This window comes from Pristis pectinata, chromosome 30 (assembly GCF_009764475.1).
Source record: "Pristis pectinata isolate sPriPec2 chromosome 30, sPriPec2.1.pri, whole genome shotgun sequence".
NCBI classification, from domain to species: Eukaryota; Metazoa; Chordata; class Chondrichthyes; order Rhinopristiformes; family Pristidae; genus Pristis; species Pristis pectinata.
Genome location: NC_067434.1, coordinates 8,531,756 through 8,548,291, shown reverse-complemented (window position 1 = coordinate 8,548,291; position 16,536 = coordinate 8,531,756). Strand labels below are relative to the sequence as shown.

At 40.4% G+C, this 16,536-nt stretch overlaps 1 protein-coding gene across 1 annotated transcript in view; it reads right to left on the bottom strand.

Moving 5' to 3' along the window:
• The window catches only part of LOC127584737 (paladin-like), a 210,203-nt gene that overhangs the window by 122,674 nt on the left and 70,993 nt on the right, over positions 1-16,536 (bottom strand). The window contains 5 exon segments of the mRNA XM_052041651.1: positions 1,058-1,192; positions 4,953-5,048; positions 6,564-6,668; positions 9,293-9,389; positions 10,370-10,518. Coding sequence (XP_051897611.1) covers positions 1,058-1,192; positions 4,953-5,048; positions 6,564-6,668; positions 9,293-9,389; positions 10,370-10,518 — 582 coding nt within the window.

Below are 16,536 nucleotides of genomic sequence, written 5' to 3'. Positions count from 1 at the left end.
TATAACTTATGATAGGAGGCAGAAGCTGTGGGCATGGTTTAATGAATACATTGCAGCTGCTTTTACAAAATACCAATGTTATGGTTCAAGAGGTAGAGTATGGAATATCAGATGGATAAACAGAGAAAAAGAAATATGAAGGGATCTAGTATCTTCGAAAGTGGATGAATTGCCAGGCCTGGAATTATACCCCAGGCTGTTAAAAGCAGCAAGGGGGGAAATTGCAGAGACTCTGAACATCATTTTTTAATCTCCTCTGGCTACAGAACAGGATTGCTAACGTGCCAATGTTAACAGGAAAAGTATAAATTAAGCAGTTACAGAATAGTTAATTTAACTTCAGTGGGGAACAAATTATTGGAATTAATTCTGAGTAATTCTGTGTAAACATTCATTTAGACAGGCACAGCTTAATCAGGGATAGTTTACATGGAGTTGTTATGGGAAGTTCATGTATGACTAACTTGATGACGTATTTTGAGGAGGTAACAATGAAAGTTAATGAGAGCCGTGCAGTTCCAGGACTGTGCTGAGTTAGTTAATTTCAGAGTAAACAGCAGTGTCCCTGTAGCCAAGGAAAATGAATTTAGTATCAGGCTAACACCCTGATGACACTCATTATCTCAATGGCAATTAGAACAATGGCAATGTAGGGAAAGTAGTAAAGATTGATCAGAGTTTACATAATATCCTCCAAACAATAATAATATTAGAAATTTCTGACATAAAAATCGGAGGAGATTTATTTTGCAGCATGCTGAAGAAGTATTTCTGGAACAAAACACCCACCAGTCACAATCTCCACTAATGGAGCACCTTTAATATAATCAAACATTGCAAGATCCTTCACAGGATGCTCTCAAACAAAATTTGCCAGAAAACCTGCGCCGATGTCTCCATGGAAGGTTTTTAAGGTATGCCTTAATGGAGGAAAGGGAGGGGTAGAACTGACAGATTTAGGGAGGATTTGATTCAATTATGGCATCTGCTGAAAGCTATTGACAATATGGGATTGACAATATCAATCTTGACACACAGTGCTCAGCTTCAAACTTACCAACAGTCTGATGCCTTTTGTTATCAAGTCACAAGGTGCTGTAAGCTCAGATACATCCATGCCAGCCAAGAGCCTAAACATCCAGGGGTGTCTGCACATCCACTTACTGAAGTTAAGTGAAAAGGCCAAAGGATACTGGAAGGTAACACATACATTAGTTATTGTCTACAGGTAACAGGACAGAATCTCCAAAGTCAAATCTCTTCAAATACCACTGATTTGTTTATTATATCACAGAACTTAATGGGAAGGTTATTAACTATAGGCTGCCCCCGGGTAACGTACAGGTTACGTTTTTACAGACACCCTTGTTGATTTTGTCCATAAATTGGAAAACACACAAAAATCACTTGATATGGTAACCACATCCCTAGAGTATTGTAATGAATAGTATCAAAAACACACAAGACTGATAGGAAAGAATGATTACTAAAGGTGGGGAGAGTGGGACAGACAGAGAAAGACAGGAAACGGGTTCTGCCGGTCGTAGGAACAAACGCATGTTCATACTTTGGACTTTTGAATTTAATTAATTATATAATGGGAACTTGTTTGTAAGTATGGGTGTCCTTAAGTCAGGCAATCATAACCCGGGGACAGCCTATAGCAGCTCAGCCAAGGTGGTTTAGATGGCTGTGTAGGGATTGTAAAGGCTTCAAATTTAAGTTTGCTTCAGTCAACAATGGTGATGCACTTTCCTCGTATTCATGAATTTTACCAAACTCTGACTGTTGAGCGATATTCACATTTTACCTTCCTGCTTCTATTTTAGCTTAAATTTGGCTCTTTATATCAAGATAATAAAATGGAAGGTTATGCTACAGGAAGGTTAGACTTCATTGAAACAAATGGCCAATTTCCAGCCTTGATTTTCTCTGTAAAATTAAAAACAAAGGAATATTGAAGAAATGTTTCTCCTGGCTGGGAGGTGGAGAACCAAGGTCACAATCTCAGGATATGGGGTAAATCGTTTAGGACCTGGATGAGGAGAATTTTTTAAATTTTTGTTTCTGGAGATCACAGAAATAGCAGAAATTTAATATCCAGCTGCAGCAGGGACAAGGGCAAAGTCACACCTCCAAATCCAATAATGCACTCAGTGGTATGAGGGCAGTGGAAGGGCAAGTGGTGTTATGTTAGATGGTTTTCATGGGGTAACAATCTGCTCACATAGTACTCCAGTCTGATATCTGGGACAGCCAAGGTCAAATGTTAAGGGAAAGAGCATATTCTCCTTCCTCTGTACAGCAAATTTCCATTGGTGACCCTGATGTACCTTTGGAGCAGTTAGGGAATTGATAGGCAGGAACAACTAGTTTGTATCCAACTCTTTGAGACTTCATCTTCAATTTCTTCTTTTCCCGGCTCCCAATGCTGCAGAACTCTTCATGTCACCTTCAGTGGATTTAGAGTTAGCAATCATTACAGGTTGTCTTGTGATCTCCAGAAATAAAAATTTAAAAAATTCTCCTCATCCAGGTCCTAAACAATTTACCCTATATCCTGAGATTGTGACCTTGGTTCTACACTTCCCAAGCCAGGAGAAATCACCTTCCTGGACCCAGCCTGCCAAACCCTGTCAAAATTCTGTTTCAATAATATCGCCTCTCATTCTTCTAAACCCTAGTGACACAGGACAGGTAGACCCAATTTCACCTCACATGACAGTCCTACCATCCCAGGAATCAGTCTGGTGAACTGTTATTGGCCTTTCTCTATACTCTTTCTTATGTGAGGAGACCAAAATACTACACAATACTCCAACCGTGGTCTCACCAAGGCCCTGTATAATTGTAGCAAGACAACCTTGCTCCTGTACTCAAATCTTCTTGCTATGAAGGCCAACATACCATTTGCTGTCTTAACTGCTTGTTGTACTTCTACATTTGCTTTCAGTGACTGATGTACAAGAATACCCCGGTCCCTTTGTACAGCAACATTTCCCAATCTTGCACCATTTAGATACTATTTCTATAGTTGCTACTGAAGTGGATAATTTCACATTTGTAAACATTATGCTGTATGTGCCACACATTTGCCCACTAATTCAGCTTGCTTTTGTTGCCTTGAAGTCTCTTCACATCCTCCTCACAACTCACAATTATGTCACCAGCAAACTTAGACATAATATATTCAGTTCACTCATCCAAAGCATTGATGAATTTCTGGGGTCGAAGCACTGATACTCCGCTAGTTACAGCTGCCACCCCAAAAGAAGACTAATTTATTCCTTCTCTATTGCCTATCTATCACCAATTTCCAATCCCACATGCTATACTTTGTACGATAACCTCTTGTGTTAAGTCCCTGGGCCCATGTCCAACCAGAGTTGGTGACCCTAGCTACAACAGCAGTGGGAAGGATTCTGCAGCAAGCCCAAGTCCCAGCCATTTATCAACAGTGTGGGCAAGTGTAAACAGGGGGAAGCCAAATGACCTGTCCACAAGGGGCCATGAACAAACAGAGCAGTCACCTTGCGGGGCAGGGACTGGGTGGAGGGGCTACAGCCCAGTGGACCTCATTTTGTTTTATCCTGAAACCATCTGAAATGGTGAGGAACGCCCTGAGTGGGACTTGTGACACAATCCAGCAATCCTGTGCAGCACTGTTTTCAGTCCTAGAGTAATCACTTTAAAGCAAATTAATTTTAAGCATCCCAGAATGTTGCAACTGAATGTGGAAATGTGGTCTGGTGAAGCCATGTATCATGGAGCAGGGTGAGGAAAAGCTGCATCATTCATTCCAGCAGCCAATGTACAAGTAAGAAAATGTAACACAGTTCAATGCTGATCACTGCAGTAATGCTTCACCAGTTTATGTCATTATCATCACAATCAGCCTTAGATAGCACTACTTGGGAACTGGCTGCTGTCATGGGGGTTACATACTAACCTTTTACATGTAGTCTAGGCTATGAGATAACCTTCTATGGAAGGTTCCCTGCCATACCTTTGATCTGCACTCATACCTGGATGAAGTCTCTTAAAATCTCACATCATGACTTAACAACAGGATTCAATCAGTGCTGAAGCTGACAATTGTTACGGACTCGGTGAAGGTCCCATTAAGATAGAGTGTGTGTGTGTGTGTGTGTGTGTGTGTGTGTGTGTGTGTGTGTGTGTGTGTGTGTGTGTGTGTGTGTGTGTGTGTGTGGCGTGCTTACGTCAACAGAAGATAAAGGACATAATGACGTTGTTGAAGAAGTCAGTCGAAGTCAAAGAGAAGAGAGAGAGAGAAAAGGGAGAGAGACACTAGCCTGCTAGTTTCTCTATCGATGGATGAGAAACAATAACCGTGTCTGCCACTGAAATCCATGTATGGAAATTGGAAGTAATCCAGTGGAGTTCACTTTGTTGCTGACCTGTAGAAGGAAACAGGTATTTGTGTGGACGACCACGATTCGGATGCTTTTCAGGGTGAGGAAGTCACTACCGAGTCAACACTGAGGTGTTTGGGTTCCATCGTGGAACATTTGGATTTCGTAATTACTCTCTCTATGTTCTCTACATGTACGTCTTATCTTCAGACAACAGTGGTTGTTGAAGAAGCCTTTGCTCATGTTTCACCTTATGGCTTGCTGAACCGAACTTTAAGAACCATTCCTGGACTTGGAGTTTGGGACTTTGCCACACACACACACACACACACACACACACACGAAGAGTTTAGTTTTTGGGGTTAATGTTCAAGGATTAACATTTTTGAATTCTAACATACTAACATTTTTACTTTTATTTTTCATATTATCATAAGTAGTGATTAATAAAATAGTTTTTAACACTGAATCATGACTCAGTGTGTTTCTTTTGTTGCTGGTTCATAACACAATGTACTGGACATTTTACTGTATGGAATACAAGTTACAACTAATGAAATATCTCCAATGCCTACATACCTGTTCATGAAGATAGTAGTTAAAAGCAACAAGATAGAAATAGCACTCTGTGCTCTGTAGAACTCTCTGGAGAAAATATTCCTTGGTGCTATTTCCCTAAATGGAACAAGAAATAAAGTTCACAGAAAAATATCCCAAACATCCACTTTTTATTAAATGAAAGCACAGCAGAGAAGTAGCTAAGGCTTAAGATGACCAAGTCTGAAAAGCTCAAAGTGAACAAGGAGTTGCTGCTGAATGAGGCCAATGTGGATTTTAAAAGCCTGGGATATAATAGTGAGGGAGGCAAAGAATATTCATAGGTCTTCAGAGCTCTTGGAAGGAGCAGGTTAGACAAGAACACAGCTATAATGGCCATGAAGAAGGTTACATAGCTGGCTGAAATGCACAGAGGATCTCTAGTTATCAGAGGGTCAGAAAAAAAAGTGCACCAATTTAGCTAATGGGTAACAGAGCATGAGGTGCGGTGAGAAGATTGTTACTTTACACAACAGCTTGTTATGATCTAGATTTTTTTCCTTTATAGTTTGCTGGAAGCAATTCAATAATGTCTGTCAAAAAGCAATTGGGTCACTATTTGAAAAGGAAAAACTGCAGGGACAGAATGCCTCTTGTTTTGCTGCATGATTCATGTCTAAATCATCTTTCTGAACACAAGTAGACGCTTAAGTGAAAAGAACTGTGTTTAGGACATGTCCATCACACACCAGATACAATATTTTTTGTTCCAGATGTAGAGCAGGTCTCTGAGCAGCAGTCTATAGTTTATAGGCACTTTCCAATCTGCAGATTCACTTCCCAAACAACACCAAAGGAAGGCAGTGTTAACTTAATATTGTGGCCTTAAGCAAAGGCAGTTGTATGTCACACATTATAACACTTTTCTTCCTTAGAGAATGGTACATTGACCATTATTATAGCTCCAGATAAACTACCATGCACATAATATTCTACCAAGTTAGTTGCTTTATAACATTTATATTACTAGACCGCATCTTAACATAAATCTAGATGAAAAACACTAACGTAAATCAATCCTGAAGTTCTGTGTTATTTTATACATGTACCCAAATATGCAGGCAATTCTTTTCACTTAAATCTACTTCCATTAAAATATGGTGACACTATCAGATTTAGGCAGTTAATCATACTTGTAACAGAACAGACTATTGAATTATTTGAATCATACTCTTTGTCTTCCTCACACCTGTTTTTTCCCTGCACTTCAGTTGGGTTGGATTTCCCACCACCACCCACGCCCCCAAGTTTGGTTCTGCCAGTGTAGATGCCGACTGATACAGAGAAATACCTCTTGAAGCGAAGCATCAACCTCGATAGTGATGTTTCTGAAATCACAGCACAGCCCACCATATTACTGTACTACTCAGGGGCCATGGGACAGCAATCAAGAGTCAGAAGCTTGGCTGATTTGGTATCCATCCCAGATCATACTCCAACCCAGTAAGGCCAATACCTATCATACTCTGAATTATAAAGAGCTGTCTAAATACTACACTCCATGGAAGTAACTAAACCCATCAGTTGTATTACTGCCTTTTACATGAGATCGTTGTCCCTAAAACCCTGCATCTTCCTCAGCATCGCACTTACCTGGACCTGGCAAGTCTCTCCAATGGCCTCCAACTTCTGCTTGTATTCATAAATAGCTTCTTTAATGTCATGCATTTCAGAACACAGTGTAATGGCTCCATCCACCTGATTGAAGGAAACAGGTCAGCTGTAAGCAGGTTGCCGAGATGTTTTTATTTGCCTCTTCATCTCTATTGGTCTTGCAAATATACTCGAGGCTGACATCTGTGTGTGTGCACCTGTGCAGCAAATCTGAGCATCTGGTATCACCTGGGCAGCAGTCACTTAATATCCATGCACATCCTGATAGTAATCAACAGTTCCATGAAGATAACTGTAGCATCCACTAACTTACCAAACAATAATGGAGATATGAACTCTGAGGACTCCTGCCTGCCTATGGCTCATTACCATGATGGTACTTAATGCACTTGAATCATCAAGGAGTATTTATGTCCCTCATATCCCCTGTATAATGGATTTAAAACTTGGTGCTTTATATTGGAGGAGATTTATTAGAGTGATGCTGGGGATCAGTTACATGGAGAAGCTGGGAGTATTCTCCTTAGACCAGCAAAGGCTACAGGGGAGCTTAAATAGAAATATTACAAAATGGTTTTGATTCACAAAACAAGAAAGAGTTGTTTTCACTGGAAGAAAGGTCAGCAACCAGAAAATACTGATTTAAAGAAATTAGCAACAGAACTAGTAAGGAAGTAAGAAGAAGAATTTTACAAATTATCTAGTATTTTTTTCAAAAGTGATTTTCAAATGGAAACTAAACCAGGAACTTAAACTTGTTTCTTACCACATCCTAAACATGGACTGGTAGGTTAACTGGTTATTGTAAATTATCCCTATTATAGGTAATTGGCAGGAAAATGAGAGAGGAGTTAATGGGCATGTGAAAGAATATAGGTTGCAGGGAAATGTGGTGTAATGAGACTGATGGGCCAAATGGCATCAATCCATGTCATAACATGCCTTTTTCAGAGATCTTCTAATGAACTGTGTGGAAAATCTCCTCTCTCACATATTAGACTCCTACAATCCATTGACAGAGAAGTGTGGATGAAAGTTAAGGAGTACATGGACAGCCTCAGCCTCTGAATGTCCTGGTGGAGGATAACAAGCAGATCATGAGAAATAACACCCTGCGTTGACCACCTCCTTAAACAGGGAAAACCTCTCAGTCACAATTGGTTTATAAAATCATGAGGGGCATAGCTAGGGTAGATAGTCACACTCTTATTCCCAGTCAAAAACTGGAGGGCATAGGTTTGTGAGAGGGGGGATTCTTGAGAAGCAAGTTTTTCCACATAGAGGATGATAGGTATACGGAACGAGTGGCCAGAGGAAGTGGTAGAGGCAGGTACAATTACAAAGTTTAAAATACATTTGGATAGGTACGTGGACGGGAAAGTTTAGAGGGATATGGGCCAAACGTGGGCAAATGGGACGAGCTTAGATAGGCATCTTGATCAGCATGGACAAGTTGGGCCGAAAGGCCTGGTTTCTGTGCTATATGACTCTATGATGCTAAAAACAGGCACTAAGACAAAGGAGCAAAAAGTAAGATGGATTATCAAAAAGAAGTGATATGATGAAAAAGCTTGAAGATGTCTGAAGAAAATTTAAGAGCATGGAACTTGATATAGAGAGGAGCAGGTGTCTCCCTGTGTCTATGGTGCAGGGTCCTATTACTAGTAGAGTGATAGCTGGACTTTCCCTGTGCTTCTTGTGCCAATCCTTGTATTGCAGTGCAAGGAGGTATCTCACCCTGGGAGAAAGGAAGAAGCTGACAAATGGAAAGTGGGAGGTTAGGATAGAGCGGGAGGTACACATCAGAGAACTGAGAGTGCAGGTTGGGAAGAAGAAGAAAGAAGGAAGGAAGAGGTAGGGGTGGTTCAGAAAGGGACAAGTGAAGAGGGAGGGAGGGTGAAGAAGGGTGGGGAGAGTGAGGGAGTGGGGAGCTGAGGGGCAGTGAGAAATGTGCTGAGTGGGTCTGAATAAAGAGGGAGGAGCTGAGGATGTAAGAGGAAGGGGTGAATGAAGGGAAGAGTCCTGAGAAGGAGCCACTAGTGCATGGGAGAGAAGCAAGAAAGGGCTGTGAAAGAGGAGGTTGCTGAAAAGAAGGGTGAGTGAAGGCAAAGGGAACTGAGGGAGTGAGGGAGACAGGGACAACTAGGGGAGGGGAGGGGAGGCTGAAAGAGAGAGGGAATGAAGGTAGTGAGAAAAAGGGTGTTGGACAAGGGAGAGGATTAGGACAACAGCATTCATGTTTGTATCCGTGTCCATCTGCATCCATGTGTATGTCTGCAGAGCCTAATGTTATCTTTGACCTTTTAAGCATTGAACTAAGGCCTCACTTTGTGAAGTCCATGTGTGGCTGATGTACAGTCAAGAGAATCAATCAGGTGTCTCACATAAAAATAACACACAGTCATATCCAACTCCTGAAAACAGAGAAAGTAAGTAATCCCCAACTCTGTCAGACTGCCCAAGATGAAGATGGTGACCGGTAATGGGCAAGGCAGGAGAAGTCTGTGTTCATAAAATGAAAGGACTGCATACTAGAAGAAACTGCAGAAATAGAGAGATGTAAGGATAAGGATTAGAATCTGGGTTAGATACATGCAGTTAATGAATTCAGTTAAAGTTTCCATTGGGGAAACTCTATTTTCTAACCACAAATCTTGAATTGTTGGAAAATCATGATTACAGCTTCAAGCAGCAGAAGCAACACTGACCTCATCCACAATTTGTTGTCCTTTAGGTAGGGCCTTGACAAAGTTTTCGATAACCTGCAGTTGCTCCCTCTTTTTAATGCTGGTGTTCTGGTCAGCTCTACAAAGAAAGGAGGTTAGTTGAAGAAAGAAAAACTTATATTTATACAGTTCCTGAGCACATCCTTTCATCCACAGTGATTTATAATCAATCGATTACTCCTGAAGTGCAAATATGCTTAACAAAAGCTGCATGAAGATTCCCACTTAGAGAAATGAGATGACTGACCAGTTTTGGTTGTGGGAGGAACATTGGCCATTAAGTTGATCTCGTAGCAAAATAGAGACCACTTGACCCAACAGTTCATGATGAATCCCAGGAAAGCAATCTGATCAGCCCTGTTCCTCTCTCCTTATTTTCCTCTACCCCGACAACCAATACTCTTCTCACACATGCCCAGCAACTCCCCTTTGATTTCTTTGGCTATTTACCTACACTCAGTGGTAATTCAAAATTGCTAATTAACCTACCAGCACATCTTTGGGATGTGAGCAGAAACTGGAGAACCTTGCAGAAACCCACACAGTCAGAGAGAGAGCATGCAAACCCCACATAGACACCACCTAAGGTTAGAATTGAACACAGGTCCTGGGAACTGTGAGGGAATGGGATTGACTGCCCTCTACTCCAGTCTTCAAACAGGACAGGGAATCTTTAATTACATCTGAGGAGAAGAATGAAATCTCATTTTAAGATCTGACATACAGCATCTCTGGTGCTGCAGTATTCTTGATATTGTACTAGATCATCAGGTGAGATAATGTACTGAAGTCCTAAATTAGGGACTGAACAAAGAACCTTCAGACCCAAAAGTTATCCAAAACTGAGCCAAGCTGAAAATAGATGGTGAGAGTTAAACTTCAAAGGATATTCTAGTATCACTTCAGTTATCAAGTTATGAACCTAAAAAGAAAAATGTAGACCAGAAACTTCAAACATTTTGGAACACTTATAGCAAGAGATTGATTACCCATCTTTACATTATTTATAAGTTTTGTTTTTTATTCCAAATACTCCTGGATAACTAAATGTCTACTCACCCCAATTTTTCGGGTAAGCCTTTCCTGTGATACAGCACAAGAACTCCCAGAATCATTGCTAAATTCGTCCTGCCAACTCCAACTTGACAGCTGAAGACTAACGCAGGAGGTCTTTTGGACTCCTGAAGGAGCAAAAGATTTGGCATCTCCTAAAAAAAAATGATCAGTATGAACATGGTGGTTGCAAGGAATATTTTGGAAAAGACTTGTTTTTATATTGCTAGCCAAGTAGAAGAGACAAACTGAATTGTCTGCTTGATTGTGAAGTACGCATCCACTCCCATTAAGGGACTAAAACCAGAAATCAGAAAACCAGATCTGCAGATCATGGAAAGTATTATGTATATCGGTCTTTCACTTTCTTTATGGAGTGTGACAACCAACAAATTAAACAAGGAAAAGATCATCGGAAACAATGATTCAGATCAGAATAAACATTCAGGCCAAAGAGACATGGGTCTGTACCATAAATTTTGTTACTGAATTCAACAATAAAAATGTGCAGGAGCAATGGGTTGCCTTTAATCGTTAAGGATGCATTGATGTTAAGAATATGAAGAAGTGATACAGGTTCTGGCAATCAGACAAACACAGTAAATGTTAACCATGTTAACTGTAACATTTCCCATCTCTTGGGCTTAGATTTATCACGTGGTCACTTAATATAGAAAGGGAGGCTTACATTAACATGATCCTTCCAAATTCCCCTTCAGTATATTCCAAGATGGTTTAAGTCAATGAAGTATCTTTGAGTTATTGCTAATGTTAAAATATAGGGAGTGCAGCAACCAACTTGCCTCGAGCTAGATTCCACAAAAGACAATGAGCAGGTGATCTGTGTTTTTGGGAAAAGTTGAAAGAGGGGTAAATATTAGCCAGGGAAGCATAGGGAGCTCAAGTTGCAAGTCTGTGATCCAAACCCCAGGATCTTCCAACTCAAAGTGAAAATGCTATCAACTTGAGCTACAGCTACCAGCATTCCCTCTTCTGGTTCTGAGGATGCTGTACCTTGGCTGGGTCAGCGAACATAATTTATGACTTTCAACACATAGATGACAAATTATTGTATTATTTCAATGTATGTTAATCATCTTAAATAAAACCTTAGGACTGTTTAAACTTTGCAAACAATAGATATTCTTCTTAAACATGACAACTTAATTCTTCTGATCTGTTAGATTCTGTTATTATAATGCTTAACAATAAATTTTACATGAATAAACATAGTAAATTCATCTGGACAGTTGTCTAAAAGATCTGTGAAGCAAGGATCATTCTTTGATTCCTGTAATCTGCAGAATATAACCCTAAATACACAAATTTACAAAGCTCTGGCACATTGTACTAAAAAGGATGGCCCACTAAATGCAGATTATGATTAGACTGCACTGCATAACCTGCCCAAAAATGGGAAAACCAGAACATTGTGTAAAGGAAAGGAGGTTGAAAGCCAAACTGGTGTGAGAAGGCTGGAAAAAAAACAGAACAAGCCTGAAAGAGAATCAAGCCCATTGATTAAGTTGAATTGGACTTAAATATAAGCAAAATATTTGAAACATTTTCTTTTACAAAATGTGATGGGAAATAACGCAGTCCTTGTTTTAACCTAACATCTCTGGGTTTGGAGGGCTGGCTAAGTTAAACCCTATTTTCCAACAGATTCTACTTCCAACTGCAATCAAATGAACAAAATGCAAGTTGTGTAACTAAGCCAATTGCGTTTATTTCTTGTTGAGGAGTTTAGGGTAGAATCAGGGTTTCTATCCAAATATATACCACAAGGTGTCATTATTGTCTGAGGATACATGGAAGCAACTGAAAATGGTCTTTTGCCAGGATGCAGGAGCATATCCCTACTATCTGTGATTTCTTGCAATATGCCAGCAGCAAAAGTGCTCCTGGTGGGTACCAATGCTGTCAGTACGGCCACCTCCTACGTGATGGGATGGATACTGTCACTTGGTATGATGTGCACTGCCATCAACATTTGATTCTGTTCCCACTGTAACCTACACTCAGCACTAATTGTACAGCTACCTATTCTTGATTGGGTTTGTACTGTCACCCACCCTTGACACTGTCAGTACTGTCATTGAAGCATTATGCTCTCTTCTGCACTCATTATATTCTGTGTCACCTACACTTACCACAGTCTGTGCTGCCATCTATTCCCAATACCATTTGCACTGTCACCTACGATCAGCACAGTTTATACAGATGTTTAGTATCAACAGTTGGTATTCTCACCTGTTCTCAGCAAGGTCTGTACTGCAATTCACCCTCAACACGGTCAGTACAGTGTCCTCTCTGAGCACACATTGTACTGTACTCTTGATGCTGTCAGTACTGTCAACTGCTCAGAGCATAGTCTGTACTTTCACCTACTTTCAATACCATGGCACTGACACCTGCTCTCAGCATAGACTATTCTACTCTCAATATTATTCGTACTGTCAGCTACACTCAGCATGGACTGCACTGTCACCCATTCTTGATAAGGTTTGTCCTGTCATCCACTCTTAATATTGGCAGTACAGTCACTGACTGTCACAAACTCACACAGAGTCTTGCCATTTACTCTTAAAGCAGTCTCATTCTGGCAGGAACTCTCATTATTCCCTTGGCTGCTGCCTATACTCAGCACAGTAGGTATGGATGTTTGCTCTTGCCGCTATTGGTATCATGCCCCCAGCACGGTTTGTACTGCTCTTTACCCTCGATACTCAACACTTAGGAAGGACAGGAAGCTGGGAAAAAGTGGAGGAGGATTTTTTTTTAATTAATGATGGTCTTAGCACAATAGAAAAGGATGACCTGAGTTCAGGAAACCAGGATGTAGAAGCGGTTTGGGTGGAGATGTAATAAAACCACAAGGAAGAACAGAGTACAAAGAAAGTAAAAATGGTAACATCCAAAAAGGCACAGGGATAATCACAAGTAGATGGGCAAAGGTGATCTTGGTGAGGATTTCATTGAATGTTTTTGCGATAGTTTCTTAGATCAGCATATTCTGGAGCCAATCAAATAACAGGCTATACCAGACCTGGAATTGTGCAATGAGATGGAATTGATTAGTGACCTCTAGTGAAGGTGCTTTGAGATAACAACGATTGTCATATGACTGAACTTTGTTTTTTTATTTGAATATGATGATATTTGAATTTGATTATACTTAATTTGAATAAATGACATTAAGTTTGGGGAAGAGAAGAATGAGTCCATGGCTAATAATTTAAACTTAAATACAGACAAGTACAAGGAAATGAAAACGAGCTAGTTAAAGCGAATTGGCAAATTAGGTTAAGGGATGCCACAGCAGACATTTACAGGGATCATCAGAATGCACAAAGTGGATACATTCCAATCGAGGGAAAAAAACCTAAGGGGAGGACCTACAATTCATAGTTAACTAAAGAAGGTAGTAACAAACTTAAAGATAAAGCACAGAATTGCACAAAGAGGGGTGGCAGGTCAGAGAACTGGACAGAATATAGAAACAGCAAAGAATGACTGAAGGATTAACAAGGAAGGAAAAATTAGATTGTGAGATAAAACACATCAGATGGCAAGAGATCCTGTAAATATTTTAAAATAAAGGAGTTAACAAAGTAAGCATTGGTCCTACAGAGAGTGAGTTGAGGAAATTAATAATGGACAAGGAGAGGTTAGGTAAATTAAACTGGTATTTTACACTTGTCTTCACAATTGAGAATACAAGTAACACCTCCAATATAGCTGTAAATAGGGAACTGGCATGGAGGGAGGACCTTGTAAAATTACAATCACCAGGTACTGAGCCAATTGTTAGAGCTGCAGACTGACAAGTCTCCTGATCCTGATGGATTTGAAAAAAAGGGTGGTTAATCAGTGAGTTCATGCACTGCTTTTAATTTTCCAAAATTCCCTCGATTGGAAAATAACAAATGGAACTCCATTATTCAAAATGAGAGGGAGCAGAAAGCAGAAACCTACAGGCCAGTTAGTTTAACATCCATTATAAGGAACATGTCCGAATTTATTACTGAAGATGTTATGGCCGGGCATTTGGAAAAATCCAAGGTGATTAGGCAAAGTTAACATGGTTTTGTGAAAAGGGTGTCAGGTTTGCCCAATTTATAGGAGTTCTTTGAAGAAGTAGGATGTGCGGTGGATAAAGAGGAATTGGTGGTTATACTATACTTAGACTTTCAGAAGGCATTTGAGAAAGTGCAACATCAAATGTTATTGCAGATATAGGATGTAATGTACTGGTGTGGATAGAGTATCAGCCAGTTATCAGAGAATGGGTAACATGTTTTTTTCCTCTCTGCTTGGCAAGATGTAATGAGTGGCGCACCATAGAGATTGGTGCTGAGGTGTCAAACTTTTGCAATTTATATACATGACCTGGATGATGGCACAGAATGCAAGGTTGCTAAGTTTGCTGAAATCTGATAGGAAGGAAAGGTGGAGTATGGAATCAGATTCCTTTCAGATTCCATGATCTGCACCCTTTGTTGCCTCCACCGATCACCTCCCAGCCTTTGTTGCTATTCCCACTCTTCCCTCCTCCGTCTGTCAATCACCCCTTTTCACCTGGGTCCAACCTATCGCTTGCCAGCTCTTGCTCAACCCCTTTATACCAGCCATCTCCCCTCTACTCTTTCAGTCCAGATGAAGGGTCTCGACCCAAAATGTCGACTGTCCATTTCCCTCTGCAAATGCTGCCTGACCCATCAAGCTCCTCCAGCATTTTGTTTGTTGCTCCAGATTCCAGCATCTGTAGTCTCTTGTGTATCAGTTCAGCCATTGTCTTATTAAGTGGCAGATCGAGAGATCATATGACCTATACTTGCTCTCATTTCTTACACTTTTATGTTCTAGTGGTAGGGCCTGCTGTTTGTTTCTTGCAATTCAATGTCCATACGGATGAGTGCCAAGTATAACCTCATTGGCAAAGGTAGGATTGTCCCAGAGCTCGCTACAGCAGACACGGAATGTGCTGTTTTATTCTTTACATCAGTGCTGAACCAGCAAGTCAAATGTTTAAGGAAAAAAAGTGCAGAACCCATGAAACAGTTTTCAATTAAAAGGACTGAGGTCATAACAGCAACACTGGCAGAAGCTGTTCCTTCAGTGACAAGGGAACAAATATCCAATTCAAGCAGCAGCTCACAAAAACTAAGAAACAAGCAGCATCGTTGGGCATGCCTAATTTAACAGGTGATAATGTAGAAGATGGAGTTCCGTAATTAAAGCCACCAAGATCAAAGAGGCTGACAGACCATGTCTTGATTCTGAAACAGCACAATCCAAACAAAGTCATGTGGATTAGGTCCTGAATCTTATAGTAAAATTAGTTGCTGCCTGGAATGGCTGGTTTGTTTTACAAGGGAAAGATGGTCAGGCTTCTGTTTCCACTGGAGTTTAGAAGAATGAGAGGCAAATTGATTGAAATATGCATGATCCTGAGGGATCTTGACAGGGTGGATGTGGAGACAATGTTTGTTCTTGTGAGAGAGTCTTGAACCAGGGGTCACGGTTTAAAAATGAGTGATCACCCACCAAAGAAGTGAATTTTTTTGTCTGAGTCTTTGGAATTCCCTTCCTCAAAAGGTTGGTGAAAGCAGAGGCTTTGATTGTTTTTAAGGCAGAAATAGATAGGTTCTTGATAAGCAAAGCAGGGGGAGGGGTGTGTGCAAAAGGTTACCAGGTGTAGGCAAGAGTGTGGAATTGAGGTTACAATTAGATCAAATTGTGATTGTATTGAATGGTGGAACAGTATTGAGAGGTGAACAGTCCATTCCTGCCCTTAATTTGTACGTTCACATATTCATGTCTTTTGTTAAGCTCTTTAATAAGTGATTATTTAATGTTTTGTTTTACTGAAGTGAATAAAGAGGGGATTATTATTTGCATCTGTGGCTGCATTTACCACTTGTTTTAGGCAAACATCGCAGGGTTAACAAGTAAATCCTGTACATGTGATGTTTCATCCTCCCGCATACAACCATGGTTTAAAAGGGCTGCCAGCACTGTGAAAACTCGCAGGCTAGTAAGGCACTGGATAAGTTCCTACATAAAAGGACTTGAGGTTTTCAGTCACAAAAGGACACATGCTGCAAAATTAGCCAAACATAGAACCAGTACAAAAGTTCATTTTCTTTCACTATATGTCATCCATTAGC